At 31.7% G+C, this 26,437-nt stretch overlaps 1 protein-coding gene and 1 long non-coding RNA gene across 6 annotated transcripts in view; both read right to left on the bottom strand.

Annotated features, from left to right (window-relative positions):
• LOC126735912 (CREB-regulated transcription coactivator 1-like) overlaps window positions 1-22,018 on the bottom strand; it is a 65,247-nt gene extending 43,229 nt beyond the window's left edge. For 3 of the 5 annotated variants that reach the window (XM_050440033.1, XM_050440036.1, XM_050440034.1), the window contains exon 1: window positions 21,603-22,018. In XM_050440033.1, coding sequence (XP_050295990.1) covers window positions 21,603-21,710 — 108 coding nt within the window. In that variant the 5' untranslated portion in view covers window positions 21,711-22,018. The remainder of the gene's footprint in view (window positions 1-21,602) is intronic. The other 2 variants (XM_050440032.1, XM_050440031.1) reach the window with 1 other exon arrangement.
• Window positions 10,534-11,959, bottom strand: LOC126735913 (uncharacterized). Its single transcript, XR_007660541.1, has 2 exons — window positions 10,878-11,959; window positions 10,534-10,821 (listed from the first exon to the last, which is right to left on the bottom strand). It is a non-coding gene; the product is annotated as an uncharacterized LOC126735913 (long non-coding RNA).
• Window positions 22,019-26,437: the final 4,419 nt, after the last annotated feature.

The raw sequence follows: 26,437 nt of genomic DNA on the forward strand, positions 1-26,437 counted from the left end.
AATTGAGATCGAGGGTTTCTCTGCCGTGCTCTTTCCCCTCGTGAATTCCAGGCTGAGTACGGCATTATTTTTTTTACATAAATAAACTAAGTAGGTGTATTATCAAGACTGCATTTTCTTTAATACCATCCTAATAAATCAAATATCCCTAATTTTGTCTTGTCAAGCGCATCCGAGATAAGTAAAAGAGAGAGTGATTCTGTTACAAAACACAAGGTAGGGAGGGTATTGGTTTCTTTTTTTTTTCTCGTTCGATCTTGTTTTATTTATTTAAAAAAACTTATCTCATCCATTCTTTATGGACGAACCTGGGTTTGTTATACTACACTTTCAACAAATGTCATTAAAAATTATTAAAAAAAGGAAGACTTTTGGAATAATGCTAAACAACTAAATTTTACAAAAAATAAAAGCAGCTCTTTGCCTGATATTTTAAATAATGCAAAATACTTAAATTTTTTTTCAAACTCTATGGAATTTAAAAAATTAATATCTAATAAAAAAATCAATTTCTATTTTACTAGCAAAAAAAATATATGTTCCCATTTGACATAATAAAGTTAACTTGGTGAGGAGGTGATTGGCAGAACTTCGTCAAATATAAAATTAAACATTAAACGACTTCCTGTATATCTAATTGACGACTTTTTTTTCAAGAAGTTATTAAAGATGGTTCGTTTTGTACTGAAAGCACTGTATGTATAATTTAATATATAAGCTTCTTATCTCACCAATATTTAGGGTCAATTGAATGGGGATTGACATACACTTCCCAACGTTTTTTTTTTACATTTTTTACATTTAAAATATGGATTTTATACACCTTTGGCAAAAAACTTGTTATTTTTTGTTTATTTATTGAATTTGATCCATTGGACAATATTAAAGAAAAAAAAACTGTATAATAAATTTTTAGGGGCATGAATATTCATTATACCATACTCTTTGGAACTAAAATAAGCAGAAACAAATTTTTACGAACGTGTTTTCGTCATGACAGCACCAAAAAAGGTTCATAAAATTTATTCAGACTTTTTAATAAAGCATTAAGCCACAAGGACGATATTAATTAAAATTTGGAAGATGTCCCCATCTGATTTACTGCTATTTTTTTATCGTCTTTGTGAGATTTTTATGGAAGCACATGAGAAAATTTTGTTGTGGTTGACATGATTCTCTTATACCGGTTCCGTAACAACTCGGTTTCGACATAGTCGAATTTAAGTTGTTTACGGAAATATTTCGACCTTCAACTGATAACATTTACATAATTTATAAAGTTCTTTATATTTCCCACAGCTATTAACTGTGATCAAAAAAATATTGTACAGTTGTCAGCGAAAATATAGCTGCACTGCAGCACTTTAACGTTAATTTACCGCACTATATTTGCATTCTCACTGCCTGTACCTCATTAAAAGGCGACATTACCATTTCCCAGATAAGAAAATTTTTTATAAGGTATACGGTTATCCTCGTTTATTACTTGGGTTAAAAATAACTTTTATGATTATATAAGGAAGACCGGTGTTTTAACTTTGATTTGTACGATCAAGTTTTTCAATTAAAAAACCTTTATTTATTCACTTTTAATGCGGATTTTGGGAAGGAAGTCATTATAATTTAAATTGAAAAGATGCAATTATTACTGTTAATGGTCTGAATTATGCATTTTGTTGTTGACCAATTTAAATTTGACTTTCATTATACAGCACAAATTCACACGTTTTTTGAGTCAAAAAATTCAAACTTTCAACTGATTAGCTATCAAGTTTTTCTATTTTCAACATCTTTTATTTTAAGAACATTGAGAATTTTGCACCAAAAAAGATTAACTTTTTGCTTCAAGGTATCAAATATAGAGTTAAGAGCTGATTTAAATTCATTAATTTTTCCTATTTTCATTTTTTTTGTACTAAGAAAAATGACAGTAATGACAATTTCCGATAAAACAACATTCACATTTCGCCAGCAGATGTCAAATGAAAATCAAAAAATTGAAACGTTAAGATTTGACAACTATGGATTACTTAACCGTTAAGGTGCATTCACAATCCATCAATTTCCATCAACACCATTAGGGAACTCTTGTTACAATATTTCCACAAATTTTGTTGATAAAATATATTCTATTCTCTTAGAGTAGAGAAAAGGTTTTTCAAAAGATAGCTTAACTCGTGAGCAGGAAATTGTTGTTATACATTGAAGAAAAGCAATGTATAATGTCCATAAATCCACCATGAGCAAGTTTTCTAAATTGAGGTTACTTCTGAAAAATGAAATAGCTTATATTGCTTCTTGAAAGTCTCTCAAGGTTTCAGTTCATAAAACAGAAATGCAAATTATCAACTTTCTGGTCACAGTTGGTCAGTGAAAGACAAAGCCTTTGCCCTCCAATTCTTAAATACAGTTAAGATCTTTTTTCCAAATATTTTGAATTGTGGACCAATCAAAGCGATTTTGGAACACCTTCAGTTACAGGCCCAGTCTATGAGTAAAGTAGATCATTGTTTTGCATTGATGTTTGATGAAATATCTCTGATTAAGTTCTGGACTTTTTTATGAAAAATCCAGTGAAAGAATTTCAGGGTTTGAAGACTTAAGTTCTCTGGATAAAAACATCAACTAAGCAAATCACCCTCTTATATTCATTACACAACATATGGTTAAGACAGAGCTTTTAAAAAACCTAATAACTAACTGAATTAAAGACTTGCAGTCAATTGGGATGAAGGTCTGTGCAACTATTTGTGATCAAGGTAGTACTAATATAGCCGCTATAAAAGAGTTAACTATTGAGTACACTGACAACAAACCAACTCTATATCTCATTCTATGATTATTATTATAAAATATAGTGTTGTTAAACAACTAGTTGAACACTACATATTCCTATGTATAATGTCTTCACCTGTTCCATCTTTTATTATTTCATGTACAACTTAGCAGCTTTTACATCTTCAATTTTTTACCCAAACCAATCCTGACTATACCAGCAACTTATTAATATGCCATGTCTTCCATAGAAATTTTTATAACAATTATTGTTGATTTTTAAATGTATATATTTCTTTTATGTCAGTTATACAAATACTATAACTTTAATAGATTTTTTTTTAATAGTGATTGTTGATATATATTGAAGCATATTTTGTTTTATTTCTAGAGTTTGTATTTTGTTTTTCTGGATTAGTGTAACAATTATATTTTTTGTTATTTGTTGCTGAATTTTAGGTTTTATTTTATTTCATATTATTAAAGTACATTTGACTTAATAATTTTTCTGTGCTCAAGAAGAAAAAATTTAAATATGATACAATTAGCTTTCCAATTGCAGTTATTATCATATTAATATGTAGGATATTTAAATATAATTTTAGGTTTTTCATACTCTATTCTGTTTAAAAATTTAGACAAGTTTACTATTTTCAATCTTTTTTATTATTGAACTAATTATTTATTTATTGCAGTCTTTGGGATACAAACAAAACATGTCCAAGACTATTATGTTCGAAATGATATATAAATGATATATTAAATAATATATTTTCTATGTATATGACATATGTGTATCAATATTACCCAAGGACATTTTTTGAAGTATAGGAAAAGTGTAAAACTGTGTAGTAGTATAGTCCTATCTATTAAATCGTATTCAGAAGGTTACAGTGTCAGGGCGTTTGTCTGCTTCTAGATCCATAAAATGCGGCGTTCCCCAGGGTTCAGTGTTGGGACCACTGTTATTTTTACTGTATGTGGATGACTTGAGTTCATTGAAACTGCAGGGCAAGGTGGTTCAGTTTGCTGATGATACCACCATACTATGGAGCCATAAAAATTCTGATTATATTAAGACTTGTATCCTTAAGGATCTTCAGATTTTATCAGGGTGGTGTGCTTCCAACAGGCTCGTGTTTAATGTAAGAAAGACGTCTATTATGGGGTTTAAGTGCGATGTTCAGGGTCTGATGTTTGACGAAAATTCCCTCTTGCAGAATAAAGAGTGCTGCAAGTTCCTAGGAATTACCATTGATGGTCGCCTTCGGTTTGAAGATCATATTTTACATTTAGCTGGGAAATTATATTCTGGATGTTTTGCAGTAAGAATGGCAAAACAAGAGCTGGGAGGGGTGGTTGCACGTTCAGTGTACTTTTCACTTATTGAATCTCATATTCGGTATGGCTTGCCTTTTTGGGGTTTAACCAATAAGGGGCTACTTAACATTGTCTTTGTTATTCAAAAAAAAGCAGTTAGATACCTGGGTCCTGCTAAGTTAAGAGATTCTTGCAAACCCCTCTTCATTTCTGAAAAAATCCTAACTCTTTTTTCACTCTTTATCTTAGAAACAGCTGCTCTTATTCACAAAATTTCCAAACTACCCTCTGACACTGGCCATTTGACTCTTCGTGTAAATGATGTTCCCCTACCTATTCCTATGTCTTCCCTTACCAAAAACTAATTAATTTACATAAGTAAAAAAATTTACAATCATGTTCCTCTATGTGTTAGACATATATCGGATGTTAAGAAATTTAAAAGAGAATTAAAGACGCTTTTATTGGCTAAGGCATATTATAACCTGGATGACTTTTTTAATGATAGGTTTTAACCTTGGACATGTTGGAAAGTTTTTTTTTTCCTTTTTTCTTCTCTAGTTTTGTCAACAAGTTTACCTTTATTTAGTAATTGATTGTTTTATTTAGTTATCTTTAATTCAAGTATGTTCAAAAAGTTTTGTCTTCTTGTGTTCAATTTTGTTCATTGTTTTGTCAATTTTTGAAATTGTATTTTTGTTTTGTTTTTTTTAGCTTGTAGGATGCTTATACACAAGATTATTCTTACGTAATATAGCACATTTTCTTTATTTCTTTCTTTTATAAAAGTTTCTTAATTCTTTTGGTTCAAAGGTTATATTATATACACATTTGCCCAATTTAGGAAACTGCATCAAATTACCCAGTCAGCCAGTGTTCTGCTTGGTTAAAATAGATTAATATAAACAAAATTTGTTTTTTTTTGTGCAAATTCTTTTTATATTTTTTGTAACTTAAAAAAAATATATACAAGAATGTGCTGGAAAAAGCTATTATTGATGACAATTGCTTTTAACTGCAGTACCCGTAGGTTGTTACATTTAGAAGTTTTCTCAAGTTGAGCCCGTATTTGAATTGGAATTTCCTCGCTTAATTGAATTTGGCGCCGGATTTGACCATTAATATGATCCTGTTGTGTTGTGTTATGTAAGCAGATTTTTACAACCCTATAAAAATAACTGTTACATGAAATTCAATATTTTCATCCTTTTTTGTAGCAAGACATTTTCCTATAAAACAAGATTAACTTGTCAGCAGCAGATGTAAAAATTGACAGCAATCAGCTGATTAAAATTCATTTGTCCTATTTCGATCCTTTTCTTTAAAGTCAATTTAATAGAAATTACTTAAATCATTAAATTAAAAAAAAAACTTAAATCATTCTCAAGTCTTTAGATTTAAAAAGGAGATTTACCTTTTTAAATCAATCAGCGATTAAACCACGATTATCGGTTTATTGTTTAAATCCAACAAAACAATCAATAATTCATAAAAATCGTAAAAATTAAGTGCACACACGCGAAATAACATTTTACAGTTTCGACTTGGCCAGTTTTATTATCGGATATGTAATTGGAAAACAATGATATTGAGCCTTAGCCCGAAACGCTTATCGACTTAGGCATAAAAATGTTATTAATTTTAACTTTCAGGGTTCAACCACACACTGTATCGACAATACACATTATGTCTATAAAAGTATACACCGGAGGATATGAATTGTTTTGCAAATAATGGTCGTGACAATCCGAACCAATCTTATTAATTAAATAAGGTTTGAAGCAATCATAATGACTGGCTAGATTAATTAGTATTAGCAGCTTTATCCATTGTATCCGATATTAAAACGCAATGTGTCATGATAAATTATGTATTGGTTATTTGACATTTTTCAATCATTAAAGATCTTGTTTTTGTAATTGTAGGTTTGGATTTGTAATACTGCAAGACAATAATTTAAAAAGGGCTAAAAAGTGGAATTAACTGGAAATGCCAAGATGCTCTACAACCTAAACTCCTAATATAACTAGAGCAACTAAGAAATGGTTGACATATGAATTTTTGAAGATGATGCATAGGTATCTTTATTCCTCCAAACATCTTAGATTGCAATGTCCTCAGTTCTTTCTACTGTAATATTGCTAGTAAACATCAAATATCTCATAGGAAATAGATCCAAGCAATGTGGTAATAGCTGAATCTTTCTTTTTTGCTCCAACTAATGAAGATGAGCTTAAAAACTTCTTCCATAATATAATTATAAAGAGTTATCAGGTTGGGATGGGCTTTTAATAAAAATATTGTTGGCCTTACTTACCAATGCCTTACAGTTTTTGGCTTAACTTTTCATTTGTGTCTGTAGTTTTCCCAGCTTGCTTAAAGAGAGCAGTGATTTATTCATCTCTTTAAGGGGACAATTTTAGATCCTACTTTGGCCAAAATTGTGGAATGGTTTGTTAAGGTGAGGATGATTTTATTTCAGCATTGTTCTCTGACTTGTCAAAGGCATTTAACTGGGCAAGTCACAGAGGACTGCTGGTGAAATTAGAACTGTATGGTTGTAGGGAAACTGCCCCTGAGTGGTTGCGTTCTTATCTTTCAGATCGCGTTCCGGCTTTTAAGTATAATGATAAGACCTCTGAGGAACTTAATGTAATTACAGGGATCGGTGCTCCTCTGCTTTTCCTCATTTACATGAACGATCTTCCATAATTGCAGATTCTGGCATGACTCAGATGTTGCTAAAATGGAAGCTAATATAAGAACAGATTTGTTGAAAATAAAAGACTGGTGTGCCGGAAATTGTTTGACATTTAATGTTTCTAATACCAATATCATTAATTTTAGATGTAGTACCAATGGTATATATTTATTTGAACATTGAACCCAACACCATGCCATCCCAACCCAACCCAACCCAACACCATGCCATCCTTCAGTAAGTTTTTGGGTCTTTCAATATCGCCTAAATTTGAAAACCATATTGCAAGCAAATGTATGCAATATGGTTGGCTGTTATGCCCTTTTAGTTATTATCAGCAATTAATATTTTTCCATTGCCAGAGGTGCAATTTTTGCGAATATTGATTCTCATCTTCGATAAGGAATCTGCTTCTGGGATTTATGCTCTAATTACCTTCAATCAGTACAACACTTGGCAAAATGCCCTTCTAAATCTAGTAGTAAAATTATTGGTAAATCACAAATTTTCTTAACTATGACTATCCCCAATGAACCCAGGTAAACCACCTTGTGCCAAATTCTTTGGGATTACCACATTGCTAGTTAACATCCTTTCTACATTGTGTGGATTTTTCTAAAAAGTTGCAGTTTTCCAGGTTTTTCTCACTGCATGTTTTGGATAGTATTTCTTGGCTTTTACCTTAATTTTATCCCACTATTTCTTCTATAAAATTACTCATTCTGAAGACAAAGCACAAAATGCTTATTACCGACTGCATTATTTCTTTGTAGCATCTCTTGTCGATATCACGTCTTGTCGAATCACAAGAAACCGAGACAGAGACCTAGATCTCAAACCTAGCTTGTCCTCCTTTGCTGACGAAAATGTTACCAGCAGCGAAAAAGAAGATAGGCTTTTGAAAAGAAAAATCCTAGTACTTCCTCCTGCCAGAAAAAAGCCTGCCAATAGCAAACTAGCACAAATCAACCTGCAACACAAACGGAAATCCTCCGATCTGATTATACGAATGTTTGCCAAGCAATATCTAGGACTGGGTTTTGATTTACGAACCTTGGGAGAAATCAAGGGTTTGTCAAGTAAAATACCAAAAGTAATATATGATACCAGACAGGAATCACCCAGAGCCTGCAATCTTATAAGAAACAACATTACTTATAAATATATTTCAGAATTCGTGAAATGGGACTTTGTCATACACTTGTTGTAGTAAATCTCGATTTTATGGACACCAACAAGACCATAGTAATTGAGTCAGCATATTTTGCTGGAGACAGGACTATGACACCACCAGCAGAAGTGCTAATTTAATACTGTAGCAGATTGCGTCTACCAATACTTTGAGGCTGCAACACAAATGCTCACCATATATCACATGGGGAAGCACAGATAAAAACTTTAGAGGTGAGTGTCTGCTTGAATACTTGTCGACAACCGACCTTGAGGCTCTAAATGTGGGAATGACACCAACATGTGTAACTAAATCAAGGTCAGAAGTATCAGATACTACATTAGTTAGGTCCAGTATTATAGACTACATCAAGGTAATGAATGGAGAGTATCAGCTGAACCATCCCTGTGAAACCACAGGATTATTGAATTCAAACTAGACAGCATTAAATATAATCCACCCGGGGGGAGAGTCTCAAAGAAAAAACAGACTGGGAACTATGTAATATCAATGTGGAAAATAACTTAAACCATCTAAGCTTAAATGGGAAATAGCAAGAACGAGTTTAGAGTCGGGACACATCCCCTGCACCTAGCGAAAAACAAGAGGCACTTTCATACCGAAAATAGGAAAAAAGAATATGTATCTACAAAAATCGTACTATATCAACTAATAAACATCTAATAATTACACTAAACCCGTTATGATCTGTAGAAACCTAGGGCGGAAAACTGGGAATGTTCCCTTAAAATACTGCGATGGATGTACCAATGACCATGATGGTAAAACCCATAATAACCTACGGGGCAGTGGTGTGGTATGATTCAACAAAGTTAAGCACGGTAAGGCGTAAATTTGGTGCAAAGACCCACATGCTTATGCATCATAGAAGATATGAAAACATGCCCCACACTAGTACTGGAGGTTATAGTTGACCTAGAACCTCTTCCTCTGGCGCTGCTAAAATGGTCATGTTTAGGTTAGCCAGGGATTGAACGCACAGCATGAACATTGATCATCTCAAACAAGATCTATTCCCCTGTTCAATCTTACCAAGGACGATATAACTAAGGAATATCACTTTGTGAGGAATTTCACTACAAAAATTGATAGCAAAAGTGACTAGAAAAATGAAAATGTCACCCAGTCACTTATCAAATACCATCAAATGGTACAAAGATGGTTCTAAAAGCAGACCTGCCAGGCACTAAATACTCAGAGTCGGAGGGTAAACACACCAGCGTGTTTTAAACAGAAACACGTGCTATAGAAAGCTGTGCTCAATTAATCCTGGACAGACAAGCAGTCTCAAATAGTCAAGCGGCAGCAGCACTGTCATCAGTTCTAAAATGATAAGATACTGTTTAGGGAAACCTGAAAATGAGCTACAAAGGAAGAATAAAGTTAGAATATTTTGGGTACCTGGGCACACAAGCATGCAAAGTAACGAAGAATATTGGCTTCTTGGAAATTCTGGCAAGAAAGGGTTCTGGCCCTCAGGTTGTGGGACTGGAACCTAGATAGACAAGAGTACTACATACATGTTCCTATATGAGCTTGCAAAAAATGGAAAGAGCTCAGAGAATGCCTGTGGGATGATGATCAGGGGTTAAGGCAATCCAAAATGTTTCTTGGAACCATTGACCAAAAAAAATCTAAAGCTCTAGTAAGCTTAACTAAAACTAAACCCCTTATTCTTATAGGTTATTAAACGAGGCATTGTCATTTTCAAGAACACCGCAGGAAATTAAAACTAGAACAGACAAGTGAATGCAGATTCTGCGGGCAAGAGGGAGACACCACAGAACACCTAGTAACTACATATGAAACCGTTGCCATACATCTTGGTTCTTACAAGGAATCATCCCATCGCTAAGGCCGTCTCAATTACTAGCCTTTATCAAAGAAATAGGATTGCAGGTATATCAAGCAGTAATAAGAAAGATAGATCGTATATATAGGTCGCAGTGTAACTTCACCCTTATTTTAATCTAATCTAAACAAGTGAAAACTCATCACAAGAGGGCAAGGCTAAATGCATGTCCCATCTTAGCCACTGAATGCTAAACAAACACTGAAAATAAGGGTGATACTATAAAGTAGACAAGGATATTGGTATGCATGTTAAGGAAAATGGTGGATTATTGTAATGTAAGTTTCACAGACAACAAATGGATTTAACTTTAAGATCCAAGAAAATTCTTCTAAATTTAGAGTTCCTGATAACATGCAATCAAAATCATGTTATTATCCAGGGATAATGTTTCACAGGGTCAACTTTAAGGCATTTGCCCTTACTTGTGTATCAGTTTTAATGTGATAAGGAGTTCCTTTTTAGGACTCTAGGTATAGCACTATAGACAGATACATTTCATCTTATAATGTTCCATCTAACTTTAGCTAAAAAAGTAGAGATGATCATTTGGTTAACTGAGAACCAAAAAACAATAATTTTTTGTAAGAAACCAATAACATCAGTACTAAAGAAATACCAACAAAAACATGAAACAATAGAAGAAACTGACAAATAATGCAAAAAAAAAATTAACAAATCAATGGCAACAACTACATGGGAAACATGCAAAATATATTTAAAAAAAAAAGTACAATAATTTTTAAAACCGAAATGATACATCAGGCCTATATGTATAAAAAAAGGGGAGGAGCGAAGCAACGCATGCGTCACCTTTGTAATGGATGCCGACGCCACTTTGGCCGCCCCACCCGCTTGGTGGGGTCGGGGGGGAACCGACACATCCGGTAGAGATCCGCCCCGAAAAGTGCCGAGCGTCTGCTGCGCAGTGGAACCGATGCGCAGCGTGTTCTTAACGTTTTTCGCTTGTTGCGGTGCCACCTGCAACATCATTAGAATAACTAAGAAAAGCCAGGAGGGTTTTATTCAGTACAGACCTGTCTAATAAATCATATTAATTATTTACTATATCCATTGTTATTGGGTTTTATTTTTAGTTTGTCCTTCAACTTAGCCGGTTATACTTGGAACAAAATACTACACTAAGTCGATAGTAGGTAAGTATTGAAATGGTTCCAAATAAATGTTGTACTATTAAAATAAAACACCTGGTCAGTATAATTAGGTTTCTGGTTATTTTAAGCCTAAATGAATCATAAGACAATGCTATTCTGTATGATAAAAATATTATTTTGTTAATTCTAAAGAATATTAATGAGTAATAAAATTAAATTGTGGGTTTTACCACTAAATACATATTTACATGAGGATTGCATTTTTATGAAATAAGTGATCTTTATATCCTTATTTGGGGCGCAACTTGTTTTCATTCACAAAACACTAGAAATTAAACCACTACTTTGTGGGATCTTCTGTAGGTATCAAAATAAATACATGTATATTTTATTAAAGGAACTAAGAAAAAAAAGTCCTGTTTGTGCAACACAAGGCAACCAGATGTGCATGAAAACATTATGCATTCAGTGAGACCCAGTAGCAGCAAGAATTATAAAACAATGTTATATTTGAAAAAATAGATCCAAGTCCATTTGAGGGTTCAAATATCAAAATACTGTCTAATTAACTGATATCATATTGTAAATTTTGATTTTTATTTTTAATAAGCAAAACATGTATGGCATGTATACTGTCAGACAAATAAGGTTGCTCTTTATTGTAGATATTTGTACCTTTATTATAAACTTGATGCCTACTTTTACCAATTAATTTACTAAGCAGAAATGTAAAATATTCACACATATTGTCACCTTTGCCAAATGATTGTTGGCCTTTAAAGTACAAAAGTTAAATTTTTGGGTTGGATACAGACAATACCCACAGCAGTTTTAATAATTTGTATTATATTTTGTTTGCCTTGAACCATAGCAATATGAGCAGGTGGTGGAATCCAAATAAATCGTTTGTTTTTAAGACTGGACAGTCATTATGCAGTTTTTCGATTTGTTTTTTGAACTTTTGAACATATAAAATTGTATTTTTTGTCTCCAAGTAGAAATCTTATAAAACCTGTTGCTGAATCAGGTATTCTCATGTTAATGAATATGGACACATAGTTTTACACAAAATTTATTCTAAGATTTATTGGAGTTGAATTTGCTTGTTTAGGAAATAAAATTATTTCCTTGACAAATTATTCTTTAGATTCAAGGGTACTTTCTTTTGCCTTATGGAGCTCATATATATTGCTAGAATTTGTGTTATCATTATCTAATGTTAACAGTGGGCATGGTTATTAATAAATAAATATCATTCAAGAATTTATTAAATTATCTGGTATTTACATTCATTTTATTAACTTTTTTTACTATAAACCACTTGAAAAATTGATTAATTTACGTGGAATTTCATTATCTTTACTGAAATAAGTAAATTCTAAAAACATACAATATAATAGTCCCATTAATAAATAATTATTATATATGCATGACTGTTTCAAACTATTGGGTATTTAAATAGAAAGAATTGTTAATTGATTTTCATTAAAGTATATAATTTTTATACAAGTGTTTTTATATTAAAATAAAAACCACTGGATAATGGATATTGATAATTCTTAGGAGATAGGAGGAAATTCTAAAAGATTATTGATTCATACACATGACATACCATTGAGCATGTCCCATTAATAATAAATATTATTAATGGTTTTCTAAAATTACTTGGTATTTAATAGAAAGGCTTTTTTGCTTAGAAACAATTTTTTCTACAAAATTCATGACTTAATAGTCAATAAATTCTTGCTTTCCACTTACCGTTTGTCAATATTAATTTCTTGCACATAAGGTTTCTTGAATAAAAATATAAAGAATTTATTACAGAAAAAAAATTTTAGAATGATTGTTGATGTTTATTATTAAATTATTATAATAAACATAAGGGTGGCTTCTGGCAAAATAGAGGTATCCGGGGTTTAAAATTGCCTCCATCTAGCCCACGAGAGTGGTGTGGGTAAACCTTACTAAATATGTATTTATAAGTGCCACCTGCTTTACTACCCTCGTGCAATGATACCCTTAAACTCTTGCCTTAACGGCCATGGGGCTCATCTGGTGTGTCTCAGGAAGGACAGTGTCTGCTGTGGTAGTTGGACAAAGTGATTTAGCCAGTACTACACTCTGTGATGGATTTCAGGATATCCAGAAGAAGCTCAAGTGTGTTCGATGGGGCTCAGACCATCAAATCCTTCACAATATCAGTGATGAATTGAACAAATAGATGAGGAAGTCCAAGTGGTAGTTATAAGGGGACAAATAGAAAAAAAAAAAGAAAAAGAAAAAAAGGCCTAAAAACGAAACTACATGTGAGAAACTGAACTGAGGAATTTCTGAGGTGAGCAAAATAATTTTTTATTAAAATTTTGCTTTAAAAAGTTGGATGCCATATAAACTTTAAATTAAAATAAAATAAATGCAAATATTAAATGGGTTATAAGAAAAATTATAGACCATGTGCCATGTTCAACTTACCTAGGTTGGAATGTGGCCTTTTTTTGGAATTTTTATGATAAAATAAGACAGGAAACCTTAAAAACTCTTTAGTCTGTTTCTTTAAAACTGACCGTGGCAAAACATTAACTTAGCTCACAAAAAAACTCAGACCTAGATAAGGTATTTCCTTTGTAAATCTGCTCAAAGCGAAACCAGCTGAAGTCTGTCAACCTTGGAATCTTACTGAAAATATAGACAATTCCTGCATGAAATAAGTAGTACAGTAAGTATATACGAGCCACAATAAAACTTAAAGAGATTTTGAGAAGATAATCAATATTTGGGTTTGACAGTTACTCTGTTTATCAATTTTACTATTTTATTGAAATGAAGATTCACTACACTTTTCCTACAATAAAATTATGTGAAAAGAAAGAGCAGCAAATTCTGCTCAACTGACTATTGCAGACATCACACATAATAAAGTCTCATTCTAATTTTCAGATCAACATTGGCCAAGGGAACCGAAAGAAATCAGACACCTATACACCCGCACAATGCAAGATTAAGGTACCAACAATATCAACCTAGTCAAATTATGCTTTAATATGAACTTGATTCCTAATAAGTAGTTACTGCTATAAAACAAAATATATATCTATCCATTAATGTCTATATTCTGTTCTGATATATTTATACATGTTCTGATATATTTGCCATTTAAATACATTTGCAATAAATTGGTTATTTTCTAAACTGATCAAAATTTTATAATTATTGAAACCTATACAATTATGGTTGATTTTTCTATGGAGATTACCCTTTCTTATAAGCCCAAACCCTGTTTGCTTTTGACTTTTATAACCACTAATCTAAGACTTTGATAAATGAAAGAAGCTTTATTAAATTATATTAAAATATTTCAAATTTGAATAGATTGAGTTAAAGTGTTATGCTCACAAAAAAAAAACTGTAACAAATTTTAGGATCTCCAATATAATTAGACTTTATAATGCTTTAGTTAGATTTCATCAGTATGCTTCACAGATATGGATGCTTTCAGAAGATGTGCATATTGAGCATTGTGTAAGGGTTCAAAAGCGATTTCTGCATTACCTTTATGTCTTAAAGAATAATATGTATCCTTACAAGGTATCAAAATAAGAAAACAGGGTGTAGTATATCTCTATTGAATTTTAAATACTGTTAAGTATCAGGACTGTAATTTAATTAATTATATGAGCTTTAATGTATCAAAGATAAATTTGAGAATTCATATTAAACAAAGATTATTTGATGTAAACTGCTCTAGTATTTCTCCTTTCAACAGAATGATAGCTGTTACAAATGAGATTTACTAGCAAGGTCCAAACAGATATAGGTATGCATTTGTAGATTTAAGCTATTTTATAGGGTCTTCTAACTTGTTTTTAGCTAGTAACTCTACACATGATTATTGTCAACTGTGAAAAGTATTTAGCAAATAAATAAATCAAAAAAGTTTCTTTGTACTACTTATATGCTATTATTAATAATCTATCAGAATTTGTACAAATTGTAAAAAATACGTAAAATATTTTGGCTTCATACAATCAGCCTTACAATATGGTTTAATTTTTTTGAAAACACCTATGCTATATACTTTTATCATATAGCATTGGTTATGAAGAAAGTTTGGAGATGTATTATTTTCGAGAATGTACCACTAGATATTATAATTGTGGAGTTTGTTATTGGCAGTAAGTCCTCATTTAATATAAATAGTGATTATCATTTTCATCATCGACGGAGAGCAAATTAATGAGATTCATTTACCCCACTCTAGGGTTAACGGTACAGTTACCTCCACCAATAATCTATTTTGTGGTCACTTTTATCATCAAAAGTGCAACTGGCAGAGCCTTTCAGAGGAATAGATCCACCATCATGATTCAATAATCATTGTAAATGTTTCTGTTCTTTACTTGATAGGTGAAGAATGTTAAAGTACTACCTTTGTTGTAAACTTGTTTGCTCAATTGTTGTAATGGTAAATAATTTAAAATATGTTGGTATGCCAATTTTAGTTCCACTTGTTTACATTCTTTTAGTTTATCACATTATTTAAAGTAGATTTTAATCTTTGTAACTGTTGTGTTTTTAAAAAAAAAAATATTTATCAATGGAATCCATTTACACTGTCATTATAAAAATATGTTAAGTTACATCCATGTTTAGAGAAAAGTACCTTTGACATACCATATCACTCAATATCACATATCACTCACCACATCACTTCTCGAAAGCCTTTGACAGGGTCAATCATGAGTTATTACTAGCAAAACTTACTTCCCTTGGCTTTAGTGAAAGATCCCTAAGGTGGTTTAGAAGCATGCTGCTGGGTCGTGAGCAGCGTGTTAGGATTGGAGATTCTGAATCTGGAAGTATCTTGGTGTCTTCTGGAGTTCTTCAAGGGGGACACTGTTCCCCATTGCTTTTTGATTTATTTCTGACTGACCTTGGAACGTGTTTAACTGACTGTGATTACTTAGCATATGCAGATGATTTGAAACTTTTCCGTGTTATTAAGTCACAGCGGGACTCTGATATCTTACAACACAATCTTACTTCTTTTGTATAGGGGGGTAATATGAATGATCTCTCTTTAAATATAAATAAATGCTACTCAATTGGATTCTCTAGACTTAAAAATAAAATGAATAATATATACACTATTGATGACATAGTACTTAGTTCTGTTGACTCAATAAAGGATTAAGGAGTAGTCTTTGATACTCAGCTCAAATTTGGGGAACACTGTGATCTTGTGGAGGGGAAGGCCTCTCAGATGTTAGGTTTTGTTTTACGAACTTGTCGTGACATGTCTATATCTACTTTGAAGATACTTTATTGTTCGTTAGTTAGAAGTCATTTAGAGTATGCCTCAATCATTTGGTCTCTTTTTTATAATTGTCACAAAATTCAACTTGAAAGAGTCCAAAAGAGGTTTACCCGGTACTGTTCCTACAAGTTGAATATGCAGGATAACCTACTTGACATGGAGGCAATATTGGGACTTCAATCGTTGGAATCTAGAAGGATTCAAAGTGACCTCAGCTTTATATATAAGGTTATTCATGGGCTTATTGATTGCTCTGCTCTCATCAACAGCTTTAATTTAAAGGTCCCTGCATGCACCCTAAGGAAACATGAACTGTTTGCTTTACCAATCTGTCACTCCAACTATTCTTTACATTCTCCAATCTGTCGTAGTCTTGCCTATTTAAACTCTCACCCTGAACTTGATCCATTTGCAAGCTCACTCTCTGGATTTATTGGTCAACTGGGTCAAATATTTTAATTTATTGTTTTCTTATTGTGTTTATTTCTTGTGTATATGTTTTGAAGACTGTCTAATTATGTTGGTGATAGTACTTTTATTATGTTAATTATACATCTTTTACTTTATTTAGTATTGTAACCAAATCTTTTGTAAAATGGGGTTTCCTGTATATTGATTGAATAATTGAATAAATAACCAATTCCAAGAAGTGATAGTTATAACATTTGAAATTGATATTTCATATATCAACAAACTTTTAGAGTCCAGACAGTTATTAAAAACAATGGTTATGTGACAAAGTATTAAGTCTGTTATTTTACAAAAACATATTTATTTGCTGAATTTGAGCAAATTTCTTAATTTTTCATATTTTTTTAATTTTGTTTATATATTTTTGTCCCTTAACATTTAATAAGGTAATGAACATACCAGCAAATAACAGCAATGATTCCTACTATCTATAAATGCAGAAATTATTTTTCAGAAAAAACCAAGAGAAGTGTATACAATTCATTCTTTCTCTCTAGCCTCCGATATGGGGAACATGTGGAAAACCCAATTTTAGTAAAATTCAAATAATGCAAAATAAAATCTTAAGGGTATTATTTAATTATGATAGACTTACCAATACAGAAACTTTATATAGAGAACTTAGTATCCCAAGCATGGACATAATATTTAATTTAGAACAAATAAAGCAGTGTGGTGTTCATGAATATAATACAAGATCTCAGGACAATATTTATTAGTTAGCTGTAAGAACAAATGTAGGCTTAAATAATCCAGTCATACAAAAATCAAAAACGCATTATTAGCAATTAAGCAATAAAAATGTTAACATTCAAAAAATATCAGATATTTTAATTTTACACATTAATATACAAGGTCTTACAACACACTTTGATGAATTCTGTCAATTTACGGAAGACAAAAAACCTATGGTATGTTGTTTAAGTGAAACGCATTTGACATCTGACATTGAAGAAAATTAAGTATTAAGTATTATTTTGAATTATTTTTAAAACATTTGTTATCTTTATTATTATTATTATCATTAGTATGTACTTTGTAATAGGACCGTTTACTTAGTAAACTTCTGTAAAGTACATGAAATAAATAAATAAATAAATAAATAAAATGAGTTTTTTATTGAAGGGTATACTGCAGTAAACTGTTTATCTAATAGTAGACATACCAGTGAGGTTGTTACTTATGTGAGCAATTGTGTGCCTTTTTCAATTGTTCTTAACGATTCTCAAGACTACAATTTTTGGTCCCTGGTTGTAAAACTAAAAATTTCGCAGGACAATATTATGATTGGTGCATGCTATAGATCTCCAAATGCAGACCCAGCTCCCTTTTTCCAGTATTTAGAAGATAGCTTAGGTGATGTGAAGTTTCATAGACAGGGAACCATTTTTTTAGGAGATTTTAATATATGCTGGTTAAAAACTACTAGTGACACAAGAAAAATAAAGAACATCATTCAGAGTTCAGGATTTAAACAAGTGGTAACAAAGGAGACTAGAATAACAAAAACTTCTTCTTCTCTTATTGATTACATAATAACCAATGATTTTAATCTGCAAGAAGTTCAAAGGGATTTTCAAAGCATAAGTGACCATGAAATAATTGGGGCAAATATACAAATACAGAAACCGCCAGAAGAAAAATTGCTTTTCTACTGCAGAAATCTGAGTGACGAGAATATTGCTAATATAGCTGAGGAACTAATAGGAAAAACATGGAATTACACCTCTGTAAATGTAGATGTTATTTATTCGGATTTTATCACTAACATTCAGACAGCCTTAGATAAACTTGTACCAAGAATGAAAATTAATCCTAAAAAAACGTGGATAAATCAAGATGTAAAACAGTTACAGGAAAAAAGAGACAAGGCCTATAAAATATTCTCTATTACAAAACAGGAAGCAGATTGGGAAAACTTTAAGAAATATAGAAATGAGGTTGTATCTGTGATAAGAAAAAATAAAAAACGGTACTACGAACAAAATATTGACAACTGCAAAGGGAACAGTAAAAAAATGTGGAGAGTTTTAAAGGACTTAGTCGGAACAAAAAAGCAGGGCAGTGAACGGTTTACTGAGCTAAATTTTGAAAATTACAACGGCTTATTAGAGGAAAACTTTAACAACTTTTTTTTGGACTCTTTGAATGAAGTTTCTGAAAGTATAGAGGATAGAGACTGGGAGGCGCCAGACCTAAATATTAAATCAAAACTCTCTCAATTTAAAACAATTAATATTTCACAGTTGAAAAAAATTGTATATGGTTTAAAAAAAAAAGGGCTCAAGTGATGACTGTTTAAATGTTAAATTGGTAAAACAACTCTTTGACATGATTGGATATCCTCTACTATATTTAATTAACACTTCAATAGTCACTGGGAAGGTACCTTATGACCTAAAAACTAGCGTTGTAATTCCAATCCCCAAAGTGAATAAACCAACTGTTCCTTCGGAGGTTAGACCTGTAAATCTCTTACCAACTGTAGATAAGATCTTAGAGACTATAATTTGTAATCAATTGAGGGATTATCTTAAAAAAAATCATTTGTTGTTTGAGGGACAATCAGGATTCAGAAGTCAACATTCCTGTGAATCTGCAATCCCGTATGTATGTACAAATTGGAGAGAGAAAATGAACAATGGTGAAATAGTTCTTGGTGTATTCGTAGATCTTAAGTGTGCGTTCGAAACCATTGATCGTAGAATTCTTTTAAAGAAAATGAGGCTTTATGGTATTGATGATTATGCTCTAAGTTGGATTGATAATTATCTAAAGGACAGGTTTCAAAGGACAAAAATAGGACATAGGGTATCTCAAAAAAAGGAAAGTGTACTGGGTGTACCCCAAAGAAGTGTTTTGGGGCCCTTATTGTTTATTCTTTATATAAATGACCTGAATAGGATATTAAATAGATGTTTTATACACTTATTTGCAGACGATACCCTCATATCCATCTCTGAAAAAGATTATTTAGAAATTGTAAATATATTAAATAGTGAGCTTAATGTGTTGTATGATTGGTTATGTAAAAATAGATTAAAACTGAATTCTTTAAAGACTAAATGTATGGTAGTAGGATCAGTAACAAAATGTAAATATTTTTTCGATTTAGGATTGTCTTTGTTCATAAATGGTTCACCTATAGAGTTTGTAACTGAAATTAAATATTTAGGTGTAATCCTTGATCCGCAATTAAATTTTTCAAGTCATGTAAATTATTTATGTAAGAAAATAGGAAAAAAAGTAGGGTTTTTTAATAGAATATCGTATGTTGTTTCTAAATGGTCAAAAATGTTAATTTACAAAACTATAATTTTACCTCACTTCACGTATTGTAGTTCATTATTGATTTCTTGCAACAAAGAAGAGATACAAAAATTACAAATACAGCAAAATAAAATAATGCCTGTATTATTGAATTGTAGCAAATATGTGCCGACTAAAGACATGTTAAATTCTTTAAATTGGTTAAATGTTGAGCAAAACATAAAAAAGGCAAATCTTTCTATTGTATATAAAATTGAAAATAACTTATTGCCAGGGTATCTCAACGTTTATTTAAAAAGAAGAGTACAATTCCATAAGATTAGATCTAAGCAAAACTTTAACATTAGGCAGGTGACCACATCCGCGTTACAAAAAACTTTGTTTTAGGAGGGACTGTGCATGTTTAATAAGTTGCCTGAGGAGGTAAAGAATGCACCAAGTGTACATATGTTTAATAGGGGACTATTTGTTTATTTAGGCAATCAAAATTGATTTTTTGTTTTCTGTTAAGTAGATATAAGTAGCCAAGTGCTAAATAAAAAGATTATTTATTTATTTATTATTAACAAGCCAGTAAGGCATATAATAGAGTGCCTGAAAATATTAGAAATATAGAGAATTATGGACTGTTCATATGAAAGTTAAAAGTATATTTAAATATATTGTAGATTGTAGGATCATTTTTTCAACATAGAGTTATAGATTGTATTCTCGAGACCAGAGCTTATCGCACTGTTTAGGGAAATATTTTATTGCAAAGTTTCAAATAAATAAAGGATGTTTTCAAAAAAAATATATATTTTTTTTGTAGTGCTTGATGTATAAGAGTAATTTGTATATTATAACAATTAGGTACTGAGGAGTTATTCTTTTATATTTGGGTTTAAATAGAGGTATATTGGGTGAAGCATTGTGTTATAATTCTCTGGATATGCTTTGTCTATATACTTTTGTCCATTACTGTATGACTGATTGATATGCTACTGACTTAGAGGAAACTTATTAGTGTCAACTTGTACAGTCAGCAATAATTAAACTAGATTAACCACTTATGTATAGATTATGTAAACTATCAAAAAATTATTAATTTGGTTTGTTGGCATTTTAGGTGTATCAGTTGTGCTTTCATTTAGTGCTTTTAACAAGCCAAAAGATATGAATGAAAAGAGTGGAAATTAATTGTCTTTGATCTCTCAAGCAACCCAATTACACTCTATAAAACAATGCTTAATTAATCTATTAACTTAATTCTTAAATGTATGTATGGTAATATAGGCTATAATTTTCTTCTAATTAGCTATTAGCTACCCAATTTAATTGCTTATTGTCAAATCATATTGTGTTATTGATTGCAACAAATAATACAATAATAAACACACAATACTATTTCCCAATGCTACTCTTTATCAGGGATTATTATTAGGGGAAAATCAAACTTGAATGCTGAAAGCAGTAATTTGACTAATTACTTTAGGCAATGAAAATTTGAGGAATGTTGTTTACGTCTTGATGAACTTCAACAGCTGCCATTAGTGACATTTTTAAACAATTTTTTTTTTGTAGGTTACAATAGGAAGTGGGGGCTGGAATACCTTAACATCAGAGACTTCCTTCATGATTTTTTCAAACGCGGCGGTTTCTTCCGCCTGTCTGTGCGTGTGCAACGCGATTTTCTCGCTGAATTTCCTCGGATTCGCCATTTTCGCCCGTTCACTACACAATCATCAAATTTTTCGTAATTTTCCCACTGTTGTACTGCACTGCGCGTTTTGCTCTTTTCGGGACACCAGGATCAGTTCATGTTGGCGCAATCGATAATTAGAGTTTTCGTTGTTTTTACGGGGATTCTCGTAACACGTTGAGAAAAGCGGCGCGGGGCCCGTTTAAGTCGCACATATTCTTTTCCCGAAATTCGAGATTTAATTTTGTGTTATTACGCGATCGTTTGGAGCGAGAACAAAATTGCGTTCTCACGTTTTCGCATTGGAATTTGGAGTAATAACAATGTGTGATTGGTTGCATATGCTCGCGTGTCAAAGGCGAGACGGCGAACGCGCATGCGCCTGTCGCAATTTATCAGTACAGGACTTGCCCAATATCGATTTTTATCACAAATATTTAGAGATTATTTTAACTGTATTGACGTTCTTCGATTTTTGGGTTTATTAAAATATTTTTTAGACGTGCTATTTATACTCTTTACTAATTTTTTTGTTCTAATCTATATGGAATGAAGTCAGACTTATTAAGACCCGCACAAATCATCCGCCATTTTGTTGCTAATGGCAACGAACGAATTAACCAACAAAATGGCGTCAATTACACATAAAGGAAGTGTGTAAATATATTATACCGAAGGCAACAAAACTGCATTAAATTGCAAACAATTTTTTCCTTTCGATTATTAGGCTAGTAATTCATGCTTTACTTCCTTTCAGACAACTCATGTTTTAATTTTGTCCATTATTCTTTTTTATTTTCCTTCATGCATCCAAGGTAAATTTTTTATTTCTTCCAGGCACTTGAATTTATTTAATTCTGGCCAACATTGCCCGCCATTTTGTTGTCAATGGCAACGAACCGATTGTTGTCGTTACCAATAAAATGGCGGGAATTACAAATGAAGGATAATTGTGAATATACAGTGCATTCACGATTACATATTCTGAATACTTTTTGTATAGCAAATCATATTATGCCTAATGGTTTGTCAAATATGACGTAACAGACTAACCAAACATATCAAATTAAAACATAAAAGCCTTGATTGATGGATTATTTGTGTTTTTTGGAATATTGGGGTTATTTCTCAAATATTCAATTAACGATAAAAGTTTATTCTAGATGTTATTTGGATTCAATGAGTCCTTTGCAATGAACATTTTGGCTACAGGGTGTCTCAAGTAGAAACTATGACGTTAACATTAATTTTTTATATAAGTGTAGTTTTGTGAGCAGATACTTAAGGCTAAAAATTACAATGGAAATTTTAATCGAAATATTATTTTTTCTAGTGAGGCCACCTTTACGTTACATGGACACATTGAAATGCAAAATTGCAGATATTAGCCAATCAAAAATCCTGATTGAGCCCAAAAATACCACACACAGCACCCTCAAAAAATTAATGTGTGGACCCTTTTTTTTTTTGAAACATTAAACGGAGAGCGCTCCTTGGACTTTCTATAGTTTGAACTTACGCCAGCTTTAGTTGTTTATCCACAAGATACTCACATATAGATTTTACCTAGTAACAAGATGTGGTTTCAATAAGACGGGGCACTCCTCACTTTGCCATTTCGACAATTTCTTGATGAACTTTTCCTATCAGATGGATTGGACGAAGAGGACTGAGTGGCCATCACAATCACCCGATATAACCATATTAGATTTTTTTCTTATGGGACTATTTCCAAGTCCAAAGTTTATGTGGACAGACCAAACATTGTTGATGAGTTAAAGCAATAAGATTTCGACAACAACTTAGACTAATCCGAAATCCTACCGCTTTAAAAAATGCATAGTAAATGGAAAACAAATTGAACATCAGTTGCCATAATTATTGTATACATTTTTATTTTTTAATGTCGTATGTTTGATTAGCCTATTACGTCAAATTTGACAAACCGCTGACTTTACGGATATGATGTATGCTATCCAAAAAGTATAAATACAACAATACTTACTTGGTACAACTACTCAGCTGAAACTTAATAAAGTTGGTCTGGAAAATGCAAGCTCTATAAATAAATTGTCACTTCTACACATACAAAATATGACCAACAAGGTTCTGGAATTAAAAGTTCTCCTAGAGGAAGAACAGCGCCATGTCTTCTATATGTCAGAAACTTGGTATGATGATTCCATAAACACTTTCTATCTAGATAACTATGTTCTTTTATCATATACTTTTGTAGAAATAACTTTAGAGGTGGAGGCCCAGGTATCTTTGCCAGAAAGTCTTATTTTCACAAATTCCAGTAGCTCCACTGAAACTGAAACTAGATGTGTTGAAAAAAATTGTGAATTTTGTATTGTCGAACTTGAATTGTGATTTCCTAAAAAATAATGCCACTTTTTCTGAATTACTCGAATTACCAAACAACTCGCTAACATTTTCAGTATAGTATCATCTCAGTCACTTCTGAGGCGAGTGATTGTTACTAATATTTTAGGTCATTTTGGCATTTCTCTAGAGTTTAAGCATAAATGCAGTAGTAAAGTGTTATTTACCAAAAGGAGATTCTTTACCGACAGAAACATCTCAGATCTAAAGAATTATCTGCAGGGGGAAACATAGTATGAATTGTATCAGTTATACGAGGTGTAGATGAGATGTATGAAAGCTTTTACCACGCATTGCTTAATTTCTTTGGCCTGTCATTCCCTGCCTATACCACTAGAATTATAAATAATCCCATAAAGTGGTTTAACACAGATATTAAGATACCTAATATATTATAATTGGAGTATTTTAAATGCAAAAACACGGAAAAAAATAAAAGGAATGATACTGCCAATTTCAACTTAAAAGGAAAGTTTAGCTTTTATTATTAATGAATGCCACAGTTTAGGCAAATTTCCAACTCGAATTAAAACTGCAAAATAAACCCCAATTTATAAAAAGGGTGATGCTACTGATCCAAAAAAACTACTGACGCATCTCTCTATTATCTTCAGAGTCGAAAGTCTCTGAGAGAAGGTACTAATATTTTTAAATGCCAAAAAAAATAATTAGATGTATACTGCGTTTGGAACCTATAGTGACTCTTGTAGGAGATCTTCTTGGTGACTTACAATTTTTGCAGCTTTTTCACTTGACTATTTATCCTTGGTCTGTTTTGTAAAAAAGCACAATACTTTATTCTCAACAAATTCCGACCATTATTCTGATGGCATGGCTTTAGTAGCCAGAGACCAACTCAAAATCTCACTACATTCCACCTTTTAAAAAATAGGGGCATATTACAGGGCGGTGAGGACTTATCGAACCTGCAAATGCTACCACAAAATATACGATGTATTAAAAATTTCAATCCGTTTAAGAGAGCAGCGATGGATTTGTTACATGCAAAGTCATTATTTATTTTTGGCAAGCACGCACCTATATTTAATTTATGCTGGCTTTAAAGAAATTTTGACTTTTAAACCCCACTTGGTTATTTGTTTAGTTTTTGTTCCCTTTATTAATTCTCTAATATGATTTTCGCTTTCCTAAGAATATATATAAAACTCCTTTGAATGAATTATCATTCTCTGGCAATATGTGTGGAAACCAAGTTATGGTAAAAGGGGGTATTTAAAAGCAATGGATAGACCCACTTCGATTTTATTCAATGGTAAGAAACCAATTGTTGCAACTAAAAATGGCGTCTTAACTTAGAAATAACCGATATTATAATTGAAATAAGATATTTTCTATATGCATTCATAAAATCCAAGGGACTTCATGGCTTGCTTCCTTCCAGGCAACTGTAATTTTTAATTTTGGTCCACTCAATGGAGATATTTTTTTTAATGGCACACAGGCCATTATTTATATTTTCCAGGCACTTCTTTTTAATTTTCACTTTTGAAATAGGTAATGGATTATTAGTGTATCAAAAAGAGAGCATTAGAGATGTCAGGGATATCAAAAATCCTGCGCCATTTTGTGGCAAATAGCAATATGAACCCATTATCACGATTGGCAACAAATAATGATGTCAAGTTGCAAATGAAGGAAGTGTAAATAACTACACAAAATTTGAATTTCTTTATTTTAATTTTCTTTTGCTAACCAATTTAATTTATTTGCGCTTGAGGTTATTATTTGTTTCTCACAGGCATTTAGATTTATTCAAATATACTTTAGGCTGTCCAATAAGACTGCAATTTCTGAGAGAATTGAAAAATTTTGCCAATTTACCTGTACACTGAAATAACAACACATTTCTTCACCTTAAACACTAATTAAGAATTTTAAGCATGTAAGTAAGCAACTAATATGTTATATATAACTTCAACTGCCTGCAAAAATAGATACCAAAAAATTATGTTTAATAATTTTCGTGCAAAAAGCAAAAAACTCAGGCATTTTATTTGATAGTTACGTCATTTGATCCTTATCTATCTTGAAAGGATCTTGAAGACTGAAAAACATATACAAAATTGCAAAATATCTCCCATCTAAACAAAAATATACTTTCTATCTAACACACTTATTTCATCATTATTTAATTATATAATGCGATGTTCTTTATAGCTACTTCTTATATTGTCCTAGTTAACAAAAAGATCTACTCAAAATAGGCAAAATAATTGTATGAGATTTGGCTGTCATATTCTTTATAGAAATAGCATTACTTCTTACCTTAATCAAGAAAAAATATTGAATATGTTTCTTAGAACGACGCTTAGAAAAGCAATGTTTTATTATTCCTCTACA

Source organism: Anthonomus grandis, chromosome 5, assembly GCF_022605725.1.
Source record: "Anthonomus grandis grandis chromosome 5, icAntGran1.3, whole genome shotgun sequence".
NCBI classification, from domain to species: Eukaryota; Metazoa; Arthropoda; class Insecta; order Coleoptera; family Curculionidae; genus Anthonomus; species Anthonomus grandis.